General features: G+C 34.9%; 1 protein-coding gene across 1 annotated transcript in view; it reads right to left on the reverse strand.

Annotated features, from left to right (window-relative positions):
* Positions 1–542: 542 nt before the first annotated feature.
* LOC120514517 (F-box/WD repeat-containing protein 1A) overlaps positions 543–24333 on the reverse strand; it is a 140444-nt gene continuing 116653 nt past the window's right edge. The window contains exons 8-12 of the mRNA XM_039734932.1: positions 20514–20632; positions 20177–20287; positions 15155–15233; positions 13196–13393; positions 543–1177 (exon numbers count right to left, since the gene is read on the reverse strand). Coding sequence (XP_039590866.1) covers positions 13232–13393; positions 15155–15233; positions 20177–20287; positions 20514–20632 — 471 coding nt within the window. The 3' untranslated portion in view covers positions 543–1177; positions 13196–13231. The remainder of the gene's footprint in view (positions 1178–13195; positions 13394–15154; positions 15234–20176; positions 20288–20513; positions 20633–24333) is intronic.

A 24333-nucleotide genomic window follows, 5' to 3' on the forward strand; every position in this document is an offset into this window, starting at 1 on the left:
ACATGCTCAGAAACATAACAATAAGGGTAAGGTTGATAAATAAGATTAAAACAAAACACAATAAGGCTTTAAAATATTATGATGTTCAGTCCTTACAAACCATAACGCTAATAGCAAGTACCAATGGAAACTAACCTTTTGAGATGCATTTATTACTCAAGTACTCATGACATGTATAACAAAAAAACTAATGTTCTTAGAGAAGTAATACATGATTTTGTGCATAAAATTGTGTGAATTTTAATTTACCTTTTTATTTACTAGCCAAATTCTTCCAAGGGTTATTATATTATATTAAGCCTGTTCCATAATAACAAATATAAAAACTTTGTATTTACCAGGTTTTTATGTACGTGGAATTTAAATAAGATGTTAATGTGAAAAGTAGTTTGTGCTGAAATGTGTGTGTGTGTATATACATATACATATATATATATATATATACATATATATATATATATATATATATATATATATATATATATATATATACACACACACACACATATATATATACACACACATATATATATATATATATATATATATATATACATACACACACACACACAAATTTCAGCACACACTATTCAGACCACTCTTCTGCAATTATGGCAGTAAATAAGAAATTTGTACCTCTTCACTAGAATTATTGGCAACATGTTGGGAATCATTAAGACACACAATGTAACAGATGTGCAAAGACTTCCTAAATGAATAATGATTTCCACACTACTCCCAGTACATGCGTATATGATAAATCAAGTTCATGTGCATACACCAGCACGTTTGTTGTGCAATGATTATCACACAGGCATCCCGTTTATATACAAGTAATTCAGTAACCTCACCCTTGTCATCATGCCTGACCATTACGAGGCATATCAATAATGAAAAAGCAGCAGAAAATATGTTAAAATATTAATTAGTTAAATAACACATTAACTGTGAGGTGTGAACAGACAATTCCTGAAACATTACTATATTTTCTCTTCAAACAATACAAATATTTTTCAATAGCAGCACTTGTCTCAGTCAGTAACACCATGTCACCCCAAGCGGAGCAGAATTGCTGCATCTTGTTCATTAACAAGAAAAATCCTCTCCCCTCAGCAAGATCAGAGCGAGGTGGTAGGTTCTGGCATTTCAATATATTTCAAACACCATAGTTTAAGTCCTATAAAAAAGAGAGAAAAAAAAAAGTAATATTCAACATGACATTAGAATTCAACTCATTAAAAGCAATCATTTTGAAATTACCATGTGTTCTTGTTTTGACACACATGTTAAATGAACAATAACTAGATCTCCACACGTTTACATAGTCCATAAATGGTTTTCGTTTCATAAGTATGTTCTGCAGTATACAATAAAAACCTAAACAATAATGAACATGTTTACATGATAACATACAAGTACATGTACATAATTCCTTTATGCCCAAAAGGGTTTTCAGCATTATTGTGCCTAAATTACATACCAAAAATAAATGACTATTAATCTGCTTATGTAGTAAAGAAGCTTTAAAAATGACTTGTGTTGAGAATAATACATCAAAAATTTTAAAAGTCTAATCAAACCTTTGTTTCACTCCAATATCAACTGAAAAAAAATTAAAACACAAAAAATTGGGCATTTTTTCAGCCCCAGTCTGTCATCAATCATTGTACCAAGTTTTGATGGCACATCTCATAGCATTGCAAAATTATATTGTTTGGCACAAGGAATTGTCTTTTTGGAAATAATAGGTAGGTTTAATGTAAATAGTGAATGTTACAAGTTATATAGTGAATGTTAAACTTGTATGCCAAATGCAAATTTTTAAATGCAAAATTCAACTGCCTATTAAGACACAGGAAGAGAGGATTCAAAGTAAGGTCTCTTAACTCAGTAGGAAAGTGATGCTCTACACCAGGAGAACTCAACTGCGGTTCTAACCGCTCATAGTGGCTGCAAATTTAATTGCAAACAGTTTCATAATTAGAAGTCAGGCCTTAACAGACAATGGAGCTTAGTATTTATTTATATGGTTTGTTATTAATTTCATTATTCCAAGACAAAAACTATGTATTTTTTGCATTCTGAGAAATTTATCGATATGTCTTTGGTCCTTCTCTCTCATTTATTTTAAAATAAATTATTAACACAGATACAGCATGATGCATATGTATTTAAATGGTAGCACATTAGCTGGAGAGCTGGTGGTTCCTTTGTCATTTACACCTCATTATTAGCTGATGGCTGGTAAAGAAAACAAGCAATAATTAAAGCCTAAAATGTTTATAAGTAAAATCAGCAATTAAGTGTTCTGAATTGTAACAAGTTAACTACAACTAAACTCAAAAAATTAGTTTTATTAATAAAAAAACAGATCTAATTAAGAAACTTGTTAAAACAAAAACCTGCAGCCGCTCTGGACCTCCAGGACTGTAACCGAATAGCCCTGTTCTATACTATCTAAAATAAGAAGAAATCTGTTCTCTCTCAGAACTGGGAAGAACTCATTTTGGTCACTGTGTAACTATACTGAACATGTATTCTATCTTTTTAGTTGATTAGCTGTTTTGTCATGTCTTTCGTAGTTCTTTCATTCAGCCTAGACTGCTTTTAATGTGTAATATTCTATCTTAATACAGTTATATGAAAAAGTTTGGGAACCCCTCTCAGCCTGCAATTAAAACACAAAAAAATTAGCTGTTTTTTCAGCTCCAGTCTGACATCTATCATTGTACCAAGTTTCGATGGCATATCTCATAGCATTGCAAAATTATAGTGTTTGGCACAAGGAATTGTTATTGAAAAGAAAAAAATATATGTATATATATATATATATACACATACATATATATACATATACATATATATATACATATATATATATACATATACATATATATATACATATACATATACATATATATATACATATATATATACATATATATATATATATATATATATATATATATATATATATATATATATATATATATATATATATATATATATATATATATATATATATATATATATATATATATACATATATATATATATATACATATATATATATATATATATACATATATATATACATATATACATATATACATATATATACATATATATATATATATATATATATATATATATATATATATATATATATATATACATATATATATATATATATATATATATACATATATACATATATATATATACATATATATATATATATATACATATACATATATATATATATATATATATATATACATATACATATACATATATATATATATACAGTGGTGTGAAAACTATTTGCCCCTTCCTGATTTCTTATTCTTTTGCATGTTTGTCACACAAAATGTTTCTGATCATCAAACACATTTAACCATTAGTCAAATATAACACAAGTAAACACAAAATGCAGTTTTAAATGATGGTTTTATTATTTAGGGAGAAAAGAAACTCCAAACCTACATGGTCCTGTGTGAAAAAGTAATTGCCCCCTGAACCTAATAACTGGTTGGGCCACCCTTAGCAGCAATAACTACAATCAAGCGTTTGCGATAACTTGCAATGAGTCTTTTACAGCACTCTGGAGGAATTTTGGCCCACTCATCTTTGCAGAATTGTTGTAATTCAGCTTTATTTGAGGGTTTTCTAGCATGAAGCGCCTTTTTAAGGTCATGCCATAGCATCTCAATTGGATTCAGGTCAGGACTTTGACTAGGCCACTCCAAAGTCTTCATTTTGTTTTCTTCAGCCATTCAGAGGTGGATTTGCTGGTGTGTTTTGGGTCATTGTCCTGTTGCAGCACCCAAGATCGCTTCAGCTTGAGTTGATGAACAGATGGCGGACATTCTCCTTCAGGATTTTTTGGTAGACAGTAGAATTCATAGTTCCATCTATCACAGCAAGCCTTCCAGGTCCTGAAGCAGCAAAACAACCCCCGACCATCACACTACCACCACCATATTTTACTGTTGGTATGATGTGCTTTTTCTGAAATGCTGTGTTCCTTTTACGCCAGATGTAACGGGACATTTGCCTTCCAAAAAGTTCAACTTTTGTCTCATCAGTCCACAAGGTATTTTCCCAAAAGTCTTGGCAATCATTGAGATGTTTCTTAGCAAAATTGAGACGAGCCCTAATGTTCTTTTGCTTAACAGTGGTTTGCGTCTTGGAAATCTGCCATGCAGGCCGTTTTTGCCCAGTCTCTTTCTTATGGTGGAGTCGTGAACACTGACCTTAATTGAGGCAAGTGAGGCCTGCAGTTCTTTAGACGTTGTCCTGGGGTCTTTGTGACCTCTCGGATGAGTCGTCTCTGCGCTCTTGGGGTAATTTTGGTCGGTCGGCCACTCCTGGGAAGGTTCACCACTGTTCCATGTTTTTGCCATTTGTGGATAATGGCTCTCACTGTGGTTCGCTGGAGTCCCAAAGCTTTAGAAATGGCTTTTACCTTTACCAGACTGATAGATCTCAATTACTTCTGTTCTCATTTGTTCCTGAATTTCTTTGGATCTTGGCATGATGTCTAGCTTTTGAGGTGCTTTTGGTCTACTTCTCTGTGTCAGGCAGCTCCTATTGAAGTGATTTCTTGATTGAAACAGGTGTGGCAGTAATCAGGCCTGGGGTGGCTACGGAAATTGAACTCAGGTGTGATACACCACAGTTAGGTTATTTTTGAACAAGGGGCAATTACTTTTCACACAGGGCCATGTAGGTTTGGATTTTTTCTCCTAAATAATAAAACCATCATTTAAAACTGCATTTTGTGTTTACTTGTGTTATATTTGACTAATGGTTAAATGTGTTTGATGATCAGAAACATTTTGTGTGACAAACATGCAAAAGAATAAGAAATCAGGAAGGGGGCAAATAGTTTTCACACCACTGTATATATACATATACATATATATATATACATATACATATACATATACATATATATACATATACATATACATATATATACATATACATATACATATATATATATATATATATATATATATATATATATATATATATATATATATATATACACATATATATATATATACACACACACACAGTCATATGAAAAGTTCGAGTACCCCTCTGAGCCTGCATAATAATTTACTCTATTTTCAACAAAAAAGATAACAGTGGTATGTCTTTAATTTTCTAGGAACATCTGAGTACTGGGGTGTTTTCCAATCAAAGATTTTTAGTGAAGCAGTATTTAGTTGTATGAAATTAAATAAAATGTGAAAAGCTGGCTGTGCAAAAATGTGGTTACCCTTGTAAATTTGCTGATTTGAATGCATGTAACTGCTCAATACTGATTACCTGCAACACCAAATTGGTTGAATGAGCCTGTTAAGCCTTCATAGACAGGTGTGTCCAATCATGAGAAAAGGTATTTAAGGTGGTCAGTTGCAAGTTGTGCTTCCCTTTGACTTTCCTCTGAAGAATGACAGCATGGGACCCTCAAAGCAACTCTCAAAAGATCTGAAAACAAAGATTGTTTCTTATCATGGTTTAGGAGAAGGCTATAAAAAGCTCTCAGGTGTTTAAACTGTCAGTTTCAACTGTAAAGAATGTAATCAGGAAATGGAAGGCCACAGGCACAGTTGCTGTTAAACCCAGCAGGTCTGGCAGGCCCACAGATCACCTCCAAAGACCTGCAAGAACATCTTGCTGCAGATGGTACATCGTTCTACAATTCAGCACAATTTGCACAAAGAATATCTGTATGGCAGGGTGATGAGAAAGAAGCCCTTTCTGCACTCACGCCACAAACAGAGTCGCTTGTTGTATGCAAAAGCTCATCTAGACAAGCCAGATTCATTTTGGAACAAACTGCTTTGGACTGATGAGACAAAAATTGAGTTATTTGGTCATAACAAAAAGCACTTTGCACGGCGGAAGAACAATACCGCATTCCAAGAAAAACACCTGCTACCTACTGTCCAATTTGGAGGAGGTTCCATCATGCTGTGGGGCTGTGTGGCTAGTTCTGGGACTGGGGCCCTTGTTAAAGTCGAGGGTCGGATGAATTCAATCCAATATCAACTAATTCTTAAGGATAATGTTCAAGCATCAGTCACAAAGTTGAAGTTACGCAGGGTTGGATATTCCAACAACACAATGACCCAAAACACAGTTCGAAATCTACAAAGGCATTCATGCAGAGGGAGAAGTATAATGTTCTGGAATGGCCATCGCAGTCCCCTTACTTGAATATCATCGAAAATCTATGGGATGATTTGAAGCAGGCCGTCCATGCTCGGCAGCCATCAAATTTAACTGAAATGGAGAGATTTTGTATGGAAGAATGGTCAATAATACCTCCATCCAGAATCCAGACACTCATCAAAGGCTATAGGAGGCGTCTAGAATCTGTTATATTTGCAAAAGGAGGCTCAACTAAGTATTGATGTACAGTAATATTTCTGTTGGGGTGCCCAAATTCATGTTGCATATTTTCTGTTAATCTGATAAATTTAATGTCACTACTGAAATACTACTGTTTCCATAAGGCATATATTAAAAGGAAGTTGCTGCTTTGAAGGCTCAGCCAATGATAAACAAAAATCTAAAGAATTAATAGGGGTTCCCAAAAATTTTCATATGACTGTATATATACTGTGTAAAAAAAAAAATTATATATATATATATAAACTGCTCAAAAAAATTAAAGGAACACTTTGAAAACACATCAGATCTCAATGGGAAAAAGAAATCCTCCTGGATATCTATACTGATATAGACTGGGTAATGTGTTAGGAACGAAAGGATGCCACATCGTTTGATGGAAATGAAAATGATCAACCTACAGAGCCCTGAATTCAAAGACGCCCCAAAAATCAGAGTGAAAAAATTATGTGGCAGGCTAGTCCATTTTGCCAAAATTGAATTGCAGCAACTCAAAATTGTACGCAGCACTTTGTATGGCCCCTGTGTTCTTGTATACATGCCTGACAACATCGGTGCATGCTTCTAATGAGATGACAGATGGTGTTGTGGGGATCTCCTCCCAGATCTGGACCAGGGCATCACTGAGCTCCTGGACAGTCTGAGGTGCAACCTGGTGGCATTGGATGGACCAAAACAATGTCCCAGAGGTGTTCTATTGGATTTAGGTCAGGAAAGTGTGGTGGCCAGTCAATGGTATCAATTCCTTCATCCTCCAGGAACTGCCTGCATACTCTCACCACATGAGGCCAGGAATTGTCGTGCACCAGGAGCCACTGTACCAGCATAGGGTCTGACAATGGGTCCAAGGATTTCATCCTGATACCTAATGGCAGCCAAGGTGCCTTTGTCAAGCCTGTAGCGGCCTGTGTGACCCTCCATGGATATGCCTCCCCAGACAATCATTAACCCACCACCAAACTGCTCATGCTGAATGATGTTACAGGCAGCATAATGTTCTCCATGGCTTCTCCAGACCCTTTCACTTCTGTCACGTGCTCAGGGTGAACCTGCTCTCATCTGTAAAAAGCACAGGGCACCAGTGGTGCATCTGCCAATTCTGGTATTCTATGGCGAATGCCAATCGAGCTGCATGCTGCTGGGCAGTGAACTCAGGGCCCATTAGAGGACATGGGGCCCTTGGGTCACCCTCATGAAGTCTTTCTGGTTGTTTGGTCAGAGACATTCACACCAGTGGCCTGCTGGAGGTCATTTTGTAGGGCTCTGGCAGTGCTCATCCTGTTCCTCCTTGCCCAAAGGAGCAGATACTGGTCCTGCTGATGGGTTATGGACCTTCTATGGCCCTCTCCAGCTCTCCTAGAGTAACTGCTTGTCTCCTAGAATCTCCTCCATGCCCTTGAGACTGTGCAGGGAGACACAGCAAACCTTCTGGCAATGACACGTATTGATGTGCCATCCTGGAGAAGTTGGACTACCTGTGCAACCTCTGTAGGGTCCAGGTATCGCCTCATGCTACCAGTACTGACACTGACTGTAGCCAAATGCAAAACTAGTGAAGAAACAGTCAGAAAAGATGAGGAGGGAAAAATGTCAGTGGCCTCCACCTGTTAAACCATTCCTGTTTTGGGGGTCATCTCATTGTTGCCCCTCTAGTGCATCTGTTGTTAATTTCATTAACACCACAGCAGCTGAAACTGATTAACAACCCCCTCTGCTACTTAACTGACCAGATTAATATCCCATAAGTTTCATTGACTTTATGCTATACTCTGATTAAAAAGTGTTCCTTTAATTCTTTTGAGCAGTATATATATATATATATATACACACACACACACACTATCTCTTTATATATCACTCTGAAGCAACACATAAATAATCTGTCACTATTTACTGTAAATATAATCAAACGTTTATTTTTTTAAATTTATATTTAATGCCAGTCCTTCAAACAATTTCTGTTTACCACTAGACACAGTGAAACCATACATTTGTACAACAGATTGGAGTCCTTCAAAAATTGTGTTATTCTGAATATAGTCTAAACTGTGAGTCAAGGTCTTTCTATTCTGCATCACTAGCATTCTGTAACTTTTCTAAAACCTCCTCAACCACACTTTGTTTTGATAAGGAAGACATTTCCCTAATACAAACTTCAAATATTACTGCACATCAACAAAACGGTTCGCATGTACTTTTACAGAAGCTTGTGCATAAAGATTAGCTGTCAAATACAAAATATATTTGCCTTGCCTTTTATGCACAACTGTGACACGTAAAAATGACCAGTCACAGACACCTGTACATCACTGCAGAGGTGTGAAACTCGTCTATCCAATGTTAATGAGCCTTTCACTGTATGTGTATCAATGTAGGTATTATCTTTGATAAAAGCTGCTGTTATGTGCCACTCGCTTTGCCATATACATGTGCAAATTGTGTATCTTTCTAATGAAAGACAACAGACAACATGGAAAATTATGATTTAATTGAAAGAAGACACCCCCGAGTATGTAAAACACTATTATTATTTTTGATTAACCTGTGAGTTTATTCCAATATACACAAATAATTCTGACATATGGCAGTGTATTCCTTGTGGGACTCCTCATGCATAAGTGGCTAAGGGTAAGTGCTTATGGTTTATAAAGCCTTAAATAATCGCGCTCCATCTTATATATCGGAATGCCTGACACATTATATTCCAAATCGTAACCTTAGATCTTCAAATGAGTGTATCCTTATAATTCCAAAAGCTAAACTTAAAAGAAGTGGTGAGGCGGCCTTCTGCTGTTATGCACCTAAAATCTGGAATAACCTGCCAATAGGAATTCGCCAGGCAAATACAGTAGAGCACTTTAAAACACTGCTGAAAACACATTACTTTAACATGGCCTTCTCATAACTTCACTTTAACTTAATACTGATACTCTGTATGTTCAATTCATCACAATAACTATTCATAGTGGCTCTAAAATCCGAACTGACCCCAACTCTCTCTTCTGTTTCTTTTTCCGGTTTCTTTGTGGTGGCGGCCTGCGCCACCACCACCTACTCAAAGCATCATGATGCACCAACATTGATGGACTGAAAGCCAGAAGTCTACGTGACCATCATCATCAGGTCCTTCCATGAAAACCCTAAATACAAAGAGGACTGTTTGACTTATGTTAGGTAGATTGCCCAGAGGGGACTGGGCGGTCTCGTGGTCTGGAACCCCTACAGATTTAATTTTTTTTCTCCAGCTCTTGGAGTTTTTTTTTTGTTTTTTCTGTCCACCCTGGCCATCGGACCTTACTTATTCTATGTTAATTAATGTTGACTTATGTTTATTTTTTATTGTGTCTTCTATTTTTCTATTCATTTTGTAAAGCACTTTGAGCTACATTTTTTTGTATGAATATGTGCTATATAAATAAATGTTGATTGATTGATTGATAAGGATGCCTAATTAAAGAGCTCTCATGACTACAGGTACTGTATACTCTTCTGCAGCTTACAGAATTTTAATTTAGTGGGGAATCCTGGTCAACAAATTCAAGCCCCTTGTCTTTGAATAGTAATTGCAACCCCTTGATTTGAATGCACTTCAGTCCTCCATCACCACCATGAAAATCCACTATTATAGCTTTAACTATCGCCATTTTGCAAATTACATAGCAAACAGTTTAATGTCATCTTTTTAACTGCATCCATCTGTTTTCTCATCTTCTTCTTAATTTAGGTTCATGGGAAGCTGGTACTTATCCTGGTGGAACTGGGCAAAAGGCCAGGACTCCTCTATGTGGGGTATTAAATGATGTGTTGTTAAATTAAAACTTAGCAAATACAAAGAGCATAAGCTGTTCAGTGTTTACAATGTTGTCAACTCACAGGAGGGTTGGTTTAGCACAGTGAGAGAAGAAGAAAGTGAAGTATAGGGAGAATGTTTGATATTAGAGTTCAGTTCATATGTTGCTGAGAAAAAAGTACAAAAAAGACCAGGGAAGTGCTTCCTTGCTAAAGCAAATGCGTAAATTCATCATTTGTCATTTCTAAGTTTGCTGCAAATGTAAAAGCTAGTGCAAACACAAACTACTACAAAAATGAAGTACCTTTCACATCAAAAAAAGATTATTTTTACCAATAAATAAATATTAAGGTATCTCTACTGACTAAATGGCAAAATAGCAACTATACAAAAATTCAGTCCAGAAAACAGTGAACGCTGAATTACTGGTGTTTCCTCCAGAGTGAGGTAAAGAATTATCACTAAGTTGTTGCATTTGAAGGCTATTTACCATAGCCCTACACTACAATATGGAAAGAAAAACATTGCAGTGTCTTCAGTATAAAACTGAAGGTGCTAGTAGATCTTGCCTCAGATAAAGCTATGGATATTCTCAGGTTGGAGAAACTGTACATCATATTGCAATTGTGCTGAAGGAGCATGGAGCATGCACATGGCTGGTTACCGTGTCTATAAAAAAAGCACTAAACGGAAGTTAAATGATTCTGCACAGAATTGTGAAGCACCGATGCAGACATCATGAAACAACTTCTTACACCAGTAGTTCTCAGCTGTTTTGCCTTGGCCCAGCTATAAGCTCAAATGACTTTCAGGGACCATCTGTGTATGACAATATTTTCACCTTAAGGGTATCAAAACAGTTAAACAACTGAAAATTTTTAACTTCACATAAGATATATTCACATAAAAGTACTTTTTTTTGTAAGCTTCACTTCTATTTTAAGCAAACTTAAACTTAAGCAAACTTTGAAAGATTCAAAATGCGAAATCTTATTGCTAGTGGGAAGCTTGCTGCTGCAGCTGGCTATTAAGGAGAACTACGCATGGAGATCTCTGATGAGCACACATGTTAAGTCCATCTTCAAGGCTCCATTTGGAGAAGTATTACATTGTCAAGGCAGTCACAATTGAAAAACCTGACTCACAAAGATATGTAGTGCTGAATGGCATTATTTCACCACATCTGACCAAGAATGCTTCCAGTGAAAACTAACAGAAATGATCCCTCAATGTGCTATCAGAAGAAAAGTCAATACATTGTTTGAAAAGTTGGGGGGGAAAAGTAGCTGGAAGCTTTTCCTCAGTACAGTCAGTAATGGGACAGTATTTCTCAAACAATCTGCTGCTTGCTCATCCATCAGCTTGGGGAAATAATAGTCCAATTTTATAAATAATGACAAATGTACTGTTACCTGATGTTTGATAATACTAAAATTAGGATTTCTTTTGTGAATTAAGAATGCATCTCCTGGAATATGTCTATGGTTCCTGAGGAGACATGAGATTTCCTATGTTTAAATTTTCTTTTGAAAGCCTCAACTTGCTTGTGTTGGGCAATCCTGTTCATTTGCGGATCTTGCACCTTTGTTTAGTTTGTTTCACTGACAATGTCTGAAAAATTAGCCGCTTCTCATTCCTCAGAAACTGAACTAGCTCTGGCTTTTTATTTGAAAGAAAAGAGCACAATTCCTCCCTGAAACTAAACAGTCGAGCTAGCATCCATCAATGTTATCACTTCTGTGTGCAAAGCTTACATCTCCATGATGACTTCCTCACAGAATACAGAGAAAAACCTTGTGCTTAGCCTGGACAAAGTTTACCAATGTCAAGGCAGTGTCAAAAGCCTTACAGAGCTCTGGTTTCATGTTTTTTGTGGACACACACACATATGAAAAGCAATTAGTGGAGATCACCAAGACACAATGGCTTTTGTTCTTTGTACTTTCAACTAATGCTTTCCTATTGACAAACTTTTATCGGCATACTCCCAAATGCAATTAGCCTAGTCTGTTTTATTTAAAGTCATTATAGCAACAAATACTTCAAATGCTTTGTTGGGTGCTGCAGTCTTTAAGTCTTTACAAAACAGATAATCTCTGACTTTATTTTCCTTATGATAGTGAACAGATGTGATCATTGAGCAGCAGTGCACTGCACAGATATATTTTTGGACATGGTGGAGATATGGCGATGAACAGTATAATTTGACACTGACATTTTCTCTGGAACCTTTGTAGTGTTTTACTTGCAACTGAAGCAGATCTGACTCATTAGCTGTACTTGTTAGGAGTGGGTTGGACAGCGGCTTATCAAAGTGGGTGTGAGTTCAATGACTGTTTGTTGATTTGGACCTTTTATTTCTTTTCTGTTCATGTAACAAACTTGTCCATTTTGATCTGCAATTACCTGATTTTCATGCATGCATAGACTAAATTGAATTTTACAATTCTATTCTGTAGTGTACAATTGCAGATATCTGTTGTTTTATGATGTTAACTAATAGATTGTCTTAACACAAGACATTAGACTGAAGTCAACCAAATGTTTATTAAAAAATAACTATTTCAACTTTTACTTTGGAAGGAAACTTTTGAATTTTACAGTTATGTTTGAAAGTGTGTAATAAGGGGAATTCAATTCCTCTTTAAGGAAGACTAAGTCAAGCATGATTTGTGTCCTGTAACTTCATAATTTATGTATGAAACTATGCTAAAACTGTTGGTCATTACAAGGTATACATTGTTGCTCAAACAAGTTATAAGAAATTACATAAAAAGGAAAAACATTTTTTCAATTCAAATAAAAAAGCAGCAAATGTAAAGTGAACTCTTGATGAACAATAATACAACTTAAAATTTGTTTTATATTCAAAGTAGCACACTTCTGCACTATAACCTACTTTTCTAAAACTGATATTCAGTCTTCTGCTTACTCAATATGAGTTAAACGTTCAATACTCAAATATACTCTGATTACCTGTGCAATTGTTAAATACGTTGTAGTGTTTATAATTTATCTTGAGATGTATGTGTATGTCCGAGATGGGGAACGTGTAGATTCTGCCTGTGAAGATGGATCATTTAAAAAATCCCAAATAAGGATAGTGTCATCATGTGAACTGCTGACAATTTGAAATTCATCAAACTGAAGTCTGAATACCCTTCCAGAATGTTCCTGCAAAAATAAAAAAAAACAAACAAAAAACTGTAATCACAGTAAAAACATTAATGACAAACTGAAAAAAAGTTTAGAATATGGTATTAGACATAACAGGTCTATACATCTTTTAGTTCTAGCTCATTCTTACAAAATATTATGTGATCCTACCTGGACATTATTTACAATGCAATAGTGACAAGAAAAACAATCAGGAACATTCAATAAAACCAGTAAGCCAAAAGTATAACTAAAAGCACATCTTTTTAAACATAAATGATTTTTTCCCATGAAAACTAGAAAAAATTAGTATCACTTCCATATAGGTTGTAACTCTCCATTTTTAAACATATATTTTTTAATTAAATGTGCAACCTACCAGGTATAAAGAGAGCCTACCCCACCAAATAATACAATTAACTTTCAGTTTGTGATATGTAAAAATGTGGAAACATACGGTGACTTAATCAAAGAATTACTGGCAACACACAGTGTGAACACATTTCAAAAATATGTTCACATAAATGTTCAGTCATGAAATACATAATGCTTAAACGTTCTTCAGGATTATGCAGGTTTGGGGACCTTACAGTGTCCTTCTGTTGCTTGTGAACAGAACTCACTAATTTTTGTAAACTGTAGTAAGAAACTAAACACTAACATGGCAAAATACTTGCATTGAAAAAAGGATGTAAAAAGGCAAAAGAGAATACTTGTGCTAGTCATCTTGGTACGTAATACATATATCATAAAAACAAGAAGGATGCCAACCTCACGAAATGTGTTGGCAAATTGGTTAAGTACATATATTAGAAAATGTGATGGCTTGCTCAATGCCCATTTCTCCTACTTGCTTGATTACTATGCATTATCAACAGCCATCTTCTAACAGGCTATGCGGATCTTAAGCCACTGGGCCTTTTTTCTATGCATTTTACATATATTTGTATAAGTGTCATGAATATATGTGTTAATATTTACTGATTCCCATTTAGTTAAAATGCTGAAATTTGGCAGAATAGAACATCAAGGGTAGTAGATATCTATCTTTTGGTAGGGCAATTTTGGTGGTAGGGAATTCAAAGGCTTAAGCCCTGACCTACTGTACCCATTAGCCCCTGATCTTTTTGTCCATCAAATAAAATATAGCCCTGATCAATGTTACACCATAATATGAATATGCATGAAAGCCCAAAGAGACCAAACAACCCAAAACACCAACCCACACTCTTAGATCTTATATACATGTAAGACCACACACAACAATCACAGAGGGGGCTAAGATCCTAATACCTAAAAATGCTAAAAATACTCCATTGTAGATATATTTGGATCTGTGGACTTAGACATGGGTCCCCCAGCTTGCTCTCTAAAATAATTTACATGTGTGTCTGCTTACTTTAAATGGAAATACCGCACTCTCCAAAATTCTTTATATATATAATGCTTTCACATCTGCAGACATTAAGGAGGAAACATTTAAGAACCCTCCAAAACATAGTACCAGCAGACATTTTCTTTAGTTTCAAGCACTAGGGAAAACACCACCATTTTATCTCAACATCAATTAAACAAAGTCAAATACACATCCACATAAACTGTTTGAAAATATAGTATTATAAAAAACATATCAATCTAGGAAACATAAATCACAGTATATAAACTTTATAATGTTTTATAATTAAAGGAACAAAGACAGACTAGTAAAACATACAAAATCTATTAAGTTGCATAAGCAAACCAACTGAAATTATAAACAAAGCAAAATATTTTACTTACCACAAGTGTTCTAAGACAGAGCGTTCCTGCAGGAGCCCGAGGGTCAAGAGCAGCAACTAAATCCCAAACTTTAATTTTACTGTTATCAAAAACAAAAACAAAAAAAAAGTGTATAAGTGTATACCTACAGTATTGCCAAGCACCTATTCACAACTAGCTGCAGTACTCCATTTGAATGACTAAAAATGTTTTACTACATTTTTGTTTAAACCACTCATCATTTGGGCTAAATTCAGAATAAGGTCTTTTTTAAAACAAGAAAAGAATAGGGGTGAAATAAATTATTAATCTATTAATATGTCAAAGGGACATTAAAATAATATTAAAATAACAAAAACCTTCCTGGTTGTTGTGTAAATCAGTCTTCTTGAGAAATACAGGTTAGTATCATCTGCATTTGAATGAAAAGTAGCATGTCTCCTAATAGTAGACAGTGTGCTGACATTTTTGAGATAGACGTTTTAAGGAAAGGTTGTGTAAACTCACTAATCATTGAGAGTTGTGACATGTTGGACACAGCACATGCAGGTAAGTGTTTTACTGTACTTTTTGCATGTTACAATAATGAACTTACAGTATAAACCTAAAATTGTGAAGAAAAAAAAAAAGCGGTAAAACTAGAATTTATTTGCAAGCAGATCTTCTAGGAACCATGATTTAACATTGCCTGTAAAGTATGAAAAAATATATTGAAAGTATGTTTGAATATTTAAACACTTCCATTGTACACCCAAAACATTCAAATAGTTCAAAGGTTTTTTTCATATCTTAATAAAATATGAGTATTATGGAAACACTTTAACCGATGGGTTGTTATATTGATTGTTTTCTTGTTTGGACAACTGTATGTAAAAAGATGTATAAGCCATACATAGCAAAAACTTTATAATTTCCTATACATGCGGTCATGTGAAAAAGTAAGTACATCCTGTTAAATGTTTTTATATTATTTTTTTCTTTTTTAACATGTGGATATATCAAAATTTAATCGTCATTTAAAAATATATTGCAAATAACAAAAATAACAAAAATGAAAATTGTAACTTTGCAATAATTCATTCAACCATACCTGAACAGATAAGTCAGATCAGTCTGTACAAAAAGTAAGTACACCCTTGGCTCAAAGAGCTGATTTTGCCCTTTTAGACAAAAACAACATCAAGTGGACGTTTCCTATTATCTGTCTACTAGTCTTTGACATGAACTGGGAGAAGGCCCGTTTTAAATAACCCCTACACCTCCAAAAATCTCGAAGAGATTCAGATCCAGGCTTTCACTTGGTCATTCTAGAACCCTCCATTTTATTCTTTTCGGCCATTCATTGCTGGATTTACAGGTTTGTTTGGGGATAATTGTCATGTTGCAAATTCCATTTTCGGTAGAGCTTCAATCTTCTAACAGATGGTCTCACATTATCCTGAGACACAAGTTCTTATACAATGAAGAATTCATATTTGATTCTTTACAATTAGTATCAGTTTCTTATGGTCAAATGCTGCTTTTGATAAACATGTCTCCTGGTACTGAGGCCAAACAATTTTATCTTTGCCTTACCTACCCAGAGCACACCATTTTAGAAGTCTTATCTTGATGATCCTTCTGGACAGCAAAGGTTTCTTCCTTGTACAACTCCTATGCAAAACTAATTTGTGGAGTCTCTTTCTAGACTCATGCACTTTGATTTGACTTCCTCAGCATCTTGCATTCTGCTCCAAATGTGAACTTGCTGGGGCAGTCTGGCCTGGACAAGTTAACAGTTGTTTGAAATCTTCTCCATTTGTAGATCTTCCAGACAAGCAGAATGGTTGATTTCCAGTTGTTTGGATATTTTTTTTAAATCCCTTCATAGGCTCATAGTCATCTATAACACTCAGCATAAATGTGTACACCCCAAAAGATTCTCTCTCTTTAGAATTAATAATATTTCTATGAGATCCTACATCCTACAATAGCCCAGCAAAACTGGTTTATTGGTTGCAAAAAAGATCTGTCAATACTAAAAATAAAAGTGCAATTTTTTTCAACAAAATGATTTAAGATCATGGTGCAAGAAATGTGTACACCCTAATGAAAGTCTTAAGAATAACACTTGACAAAATGCAAATTAACATGTATTCAACATCCGAGTTTAATCAATTATCAGGTGACCACCAAAAAACTGGCAATTAAGGGTGGTATTTAACAAGTAAATCCCCTCCCATTCAATGCTGAGAATAATGGCACTACAAGAGAAGTTTTGCAATACTTAAGAAAGGAAGTAATTTCTAAACAGAAAAACGGTCAAGGCTACAAGTACATTGGTAAAGCATTGCTAATTAGTCAGAAAAAGTGATTCAGAAGTTTAAAAAGGACGGACTTGTGGCAAGCTCATCACATGAGCGTTTTGTGATATGAAGAGTTGAGGAAAAATCGGCATACAATTTCATCGCAGTTAGCTAAAGCAGTAGAAAGCCAAACTGGGGTGACTGTTTTCCGTGACAAAATAAGACGTACACTGCAGAGGACTTGCATGCAAGGGTGTTGTCCACGAAGGAAGCCACTGCTAAAGCCCATGCATAAAAAAAGCCCATTTAGCTTTTGCCAGAGGCCCATGTTAACAAAGGTGAAGACTATTGGAACTCTATACTTGGCAGTGATGAGACAAAGGTAAATATTTTTGGAACTGCATGGCGTCGCAAGGGTGAGGAGTATAATGAAAAATGCATGGTACCCACAGTAAAGCATGGTGTTGGCAGGGCTCTTCTGTGGAGTTGGATGAGTGAAGCTGGTGTCAGGTAATTGCACTTCAATGATGGCATCATAAATTCACAGATGTACTGCGCAATACTTAAGGAGAAGCTGTTCCATCTCTCTGTGCCCTGGGTCACCGGGCACTCTTGCATCATGATATTGACCCAAAATATGCATCCAAGGCCACTGCTGCATTTCTGAGGAAAACAGGGTGAAAGTGATTCAGTGGGCAAATAAGTCACCCATCCTCGACATAACAGAACACCTGTGGGGGAGTTCTGAAAAGACAGGATGAGCATCATTCTCCATCCAGCATCCAGGCTCTGAAATAGCTCATTCTCCAAGAACGGAGAAAGATAAACATGGTAGTATGTCGCCAACTTGTACACTCTATGCCTAGAAGAGTTGGTGCTGTTCTTAAAGATCATGGAGGCCACACAAAATATTAGATTTGGTTAAATTTGTTATCGGGAGTATTCATTTTTGCAACACCTTATTTGAATAAAATTTATTAATTTCTTATACTAATTATGTTTATGACCATACTTGTATGTTGTTATTAAATATTAATAAAATTCAGTTTTGTCAAAATTCTGCTTATAGTTCTGGTGTTCACGGAGAACTTAATAAAATTCTTAATTTTTAAAGGGGATGTATTATATATCCTTCTTTTAGTGGGTTCAGAGAGCTCTACCTAGACAGGGTGATAACAAGTACTCCAACAACAGACCAAAAAAGTACATTTAAATAAATCAAATTCCTCCAAGATCCTCTGTAATGATGTTCTCATCATTTGTTCCTGATGTGGTGCAGCTGGTTCTAATTTTAGAGGTGCAATTACTTTTCCACATGTGAAATTTGCATTTATGATTATTTAAATTATACAATGGACTACTAAATGTAAATGTGGCAAGATGTTTGCTTTGTTATATAACCTTACCTACAGGTATTGTTTACATGAAGATTAAATTTTGTTATGTTCACACGTTACAAAAAAAAATACTTCATGGAATGTACTTACAAACATTTATTTTTCATGATCTTTCTTCTAACTTTTCTCTTACTTTGGGGGATTAAGGATTAATAACTCAAAAACAGTATTACATAATTAATATAAGACACCAAATAAGCCTTCCAGTCCATCACACGCTGCCCATTATGCTTCACCTTATTCCAATTAAGAACAGGGTTAACAAACTCCATATAATTTCTCACTCCCAACCTGTGAGATGAATTAACTTAACGTCTCAACCTCAACATTCCAGGTAATGTGATTGCATTGTTAATTAGTTGTTTGTGCGCTTTTGAAACCCTTGTCCTTGTGCGGTGTGTTTAGATTAATATTTCCTTTACATAAACTATCTAAAATCAAATTCCATGCAACCAGTAGTACGTTGAGAAAACAGACAATGACAGTGTCAGTGCCACAAGAAAGTGATGCTAGCCAAGGTGAGAAATATGGGAGATCTGGGACACTGAAAATCTTTAATACTTAAAATTGCATATGTGTGGTGTATTCTTACAGGGTGGGGTGGGGTGTGCGGAGCTTGAAAACACATTTTTAAAAATGTTATGGTATGAGCATCACATTACTTTTAGAGACTGCCTTGGTCTGTAGCATCACTTAGATCATGGCAATCACTAGGGTAAAGGTATCTATACTTTTCTCTGTAAGTCACTGTGGATTGTAGTGACAGTGACAGAAACTGCTGATACTGTGATGCTAACAGTGTTCATAACTGCAGAGCAACACTAATTTACTTTTAAAATAATGTTACTGTCTTCTGTGCTCTTAACTAGAGCTGTGGTGGTGGTCAGTGGCAAGGTGACACTGTGATAACTGGTCCATATCACCTTAGTCCACATAATTAAATAACCATTTCAGTATTCAATAAGCAATGTTGAGTTTGGGAATCTCATAAATAGAAGCTGCTTTGTGTGATGCTAGTCTGAAGTACACAGTGTTGTGTTATTTTTTTCCAGATTATGTATCAATATATCATGTGATTCATCTGTTTAACATGTGCATCTCCTAATTAACAACATTCTACTTAGCTAAATTACTATTTATACCATAGTACGATTTCAGTGTTCTTCAAACAAAACCACTGACTAACTTGGGGTACTTATCACACTGAAATCGACCATGTCACAGAAAAGTGACTTTTTACTATCCTAGTTTATGGACACCATTGTTAGAATGGATAACTAAAGATGATCAATTTTTATTATGTACTTTAATTTTAAAGGGCCTTAGGACAATAGCCATTTCAAGCAACAGTTAATACTTACCCATCATATGCCCCACTAACAATCCTTTTATTATCAAAACGAATACATCGTACCAATTCTTCATGTCCTTCAAGTACTCTTAAACATGCTCCACATTCAATATCCCATAACCTGTATTAAGTCAAAAACACACATCAACTCTATATTCTGAAACAGCACGAATAAACAATGCTTTAAATGTAAAAACAATGTTTTCATGTAATTTTCCATATTTAAAAAAAAAAAAAAAACTTAAAACTTTGTCCATATTTAAAATGAAAACCAAAAAAATCTTTTGGGGCCATATACTATCTAATAAAGGTTTTGTATGTGTCCCACAAAGCAAAAAGATATTTACCTGATTGTATTGTCTGAGGAGCCACTGACCACTAGCCTGTCTCTGTACTGTAAACAGGCAATGCCACGCTTATGTCCATTTAGAGTTCGCACAAACTCACAAGTGCTTGTGTTCCACACCTGGATAAAGAAGAATATTAAACATACTAAATATTCATTTTTAAAAGCTGTCTTTTTCTGTTGTTTTAATACTTTTAATAATAATGGTAGTGCCACACACAGTATGTATTATATATATATATATATATATATATATATATATATATATATATATATATATATATATATATATATATATATATATATATATATATATGTTTATTTAAGAGGACCAAATCTAATACATATGCTGCATTTAATTACAAATTGCATAACATTTACTGGGAGTTCTCCAATTTACAGTGAGACTTCAATGAGAAGGAATTAGCTGGTTTCTATATAAACAAAAAGTGTCACTTTTTCTTTTATCCTTTTAATATCTAGTTTGACCCACTTTCCTATTATCATTTTTTTGCTGTTTAACATAGCTAGCCAATCTAAGTATTATGGCTAAATACAACTCGGTGGATGTGACTTTTGTTTTTAGACAGCCAGTTTCACTATTTAATAAAGGTATTTTGCTACAGTTAATGAGATTGTCTCATCATTTTGTGAATGACTTGGGAGTATGATAGAGATGCCTGGTTCAACTTTGCATTTTAACACCACCATTATTACAATTCATGCATTCATCTACTTTCTAAACCTGCCTAATCCAAATTTAGGATTACACATGACTTGAAACTAAATGTTTTATTGCACAATTTTTGAAGATAGCAGTAACTGAACTTAAAGCTGTCATAAATCAGAACATATGAGCAGAGTGTAATCTCTATTACATAAAAAAATCCTTTGAAGCAACCAGACTTTTTGGAGATGAGACTTTTTGGAAGAGAGATTTTTTCAAGTACCGTGAGACGAGACTTTTTTCTTGAGATTTTTTCAAGTTACGCCCTCCTCTCAAACATTTTCAAACAAGGCCACGGACCTCTCAACTCCGTGGTCCTGCAGCAATTAAAGCTACGATAATCCATATGTCCAAAAGTATCGAACTTTACATAAAATGTATATGCAAAACACGGACAAAGAAGTTTTTTTTTTGATTTCTATATGAATCCAAATATCACACTCGCATTTATATAAAACAACATGCAACGAATTGTCAGCGATAATAGTTTTGAAAGACGGAGATATCAAAGACAGAGTTGATGTTCTTATTTATCCAAAAGTAAAGCACGATTCGTCGTTTCTGTCTAATAAATCGCCTTATTCTGATCCTTTACTCTTTTCCTTTGCTTTTCCCTGCAGGCTAAACAGGATGGTCGTATAATATGAAACACATGAAATCGAATAAACCCCACACAATATTTTGGGTCAAAATTAGCGATACGTCCCAATGTATTTAACAAACTTCTGTCATCTCAACGTCTATCGCAACATTACATTATTAATGCGTATCTAAAAGTCGAAGCTAATCGTCTCTTCTTTATTAAATCGAATCAAGCAAAACTTAGAACAGAACATATGCAAGGTCTCATTGATCACATTCAAAATTCAAATATCAATAGTTCCAACAAATTCAAAGTAGGTAAAGCAGTAATATTGCCATCATCATATCAAGGTAGTTGAAGAGCATTGCAACAGTTATATCATGATGCAATGGCAATATCCCGAACTATCGGTCGGCATTACTTGCAATCCACAGTGGCCAGAAATTCTGTCGTACTTGAGAACAATGCCACCAGCTACATTGCCTCTGGATATTCCAACTTTCGTAAGTAGATTGTTTTATCAAAAAGTCTTAGTTTTATTGAAAGAACACGAAATGGTGATCAGTCAAATCAGAGCATATATTTACACGATCGAAACTCAAAAACGGGGTTTGCCTCATATGCATTTATTGCTGATGATATACATCAGTTTGTTTGTGCTGAAATTCCGAACAGAGAAACATATCCTGAATTATGGCAAAGTCATTACCATACGTCTCACAGACCTCATTTAAAAGATTCAGTATGTTGGGACTCAAAAGAAAAAAGTGTTTAAAGAAAAGTCGGTTTATTTATTATTTATTTATTAGTTTGTTTATTAAGAAAGAAATAATATTCACTCACGGGCAGTTATACGTTGCATTTTAACGATGCAAGTCCAAACATGGATTCAAAATTAATTGCGATACTGAAGAAAAGTTAATTCCAAATAGAAATTTTAAAAAGTATTTGCATGTTAATATCAAAGACAAACAGAACGAATATCTATAACGCAAAAAATATCTATAGCACAACATGAAACAATTTTCTTTCGATTTATTACATTTTACTCTTCTTGTATTGATTGCCACCATCAGCACAATGCTCATTACCTCATTACAATGATTCTCTTTCTGACAGCCAAGTATGCTTTTCTGGATAAGTAATGCAGAACGTTGTGTAGGCTGAAAAGCTTTTTTTTTTTTTTTTTGTTAAAACTAGAATCTAGAAAACTCATAAACAGGTATGAACATAATCACACAAACTGTAAACCAATCTTTATGGACTTAAATTATTAAATATTATGGACAAGCTCTACACAAGATGTGTTTAAACCTTTACTTCAATTTAAGACACGAATATCTTAAAAACCTGATAAATACAAGACTCACATGTGTTCGTGATGCTGCTCTATCTAGTTAGTAGTAGAATATTTATGATTGCTTTACCTCTAAACTTCCAGATCTAATATTGATAAAGTACAGTGGGAAAACCTCTGCATTAAAAAAAAAACAAAAAAACAACAAAAAAACAAAACAGGAAACTTCTCAATGAACTTCTAAAATGAACTCTAATCCTTTTTGTTCATTGCCAGCCTTGCATGAACTGAACATAATTAACACAGCACTTGCATGACAAAGCAGCCATTTCAAGAATTAAAATTTTAATCTGAATGTTCAAGAATTACAATATGTAAAAATATATATTTATATTATTCTCTTCTCTTATCATACAGAAATGATCGACTTATAGGCATTTTAAGCAGTATGCCTACCACATTTCATAAGGTTTGTTTAAATGTTTGATATTATAATCTTCTTTCAGCTGTTCCTGTTAGGGGTCATCACAGCAGATCATCTGTTTTCATATTTCTGTCATCGGCCTCTTGCTCTGTCACACCCATCACCTGCATGTCCCCCTCTCACCACATCCATAAACCCTCTCTTAGGCCGTTCTCTTTTCCTCTGTCTTTAGTATCCTTCTCCCAACATACCCAGCATCTCTCCTCTGCACATGTTCAAACCAACACAATCTCACCTCTCTGGCTTTTTCTCCAAACCATCCAACCTGAGCTGACTCTCTAATGTAGTCAATTCTAATCCTGTTCATCCTAATCACAACCAATGCAAATCTCAACATCTTTAACTCTGCCACCTCCAGCTCTGTCTCCTGTGTTTTTGTTAGTGCTACAGTCTCCAAACCATCTAAACCTTCACTCTTGCTGGTACCTATCTATAACAAATCACTGCTGATATTCTTCTCCACCCACACCACCATGCCTGCACTGTCTTCCACATTCCCTGTTACTTTGTACTGTTGATCCCACGTATTTAAACTCATCTTCCTTCACCAATGCACTCCCTTCATCCTCACCATTCCTCTGACCTCCCTCTTATTCACACTGTCATATTCCTACCAACCTTCATTCCTATTCTCTCTAGGGCATACCTCCACCACTCAAAGGTCTCCTCAACTTGCTCCCTACTCTTGTTACAGATCACAATGTCATCCGTAAACATCACAGTCCACAGC

This window comes from Polypterus senegalus, chromosome 1 (genome assembly GCF_016835505.1).
Source record: "Polypterus senegalus isolate Bchr_013 chromosome 1, ASM1683550v1, whole genome shotgun sequence".
Lineage (NCBI taxonomy): Eukaryota > Metazoa > Chordata > Cladistia > Polypteriformes > Polypteridae > Polypterus > Polypterus senegalus.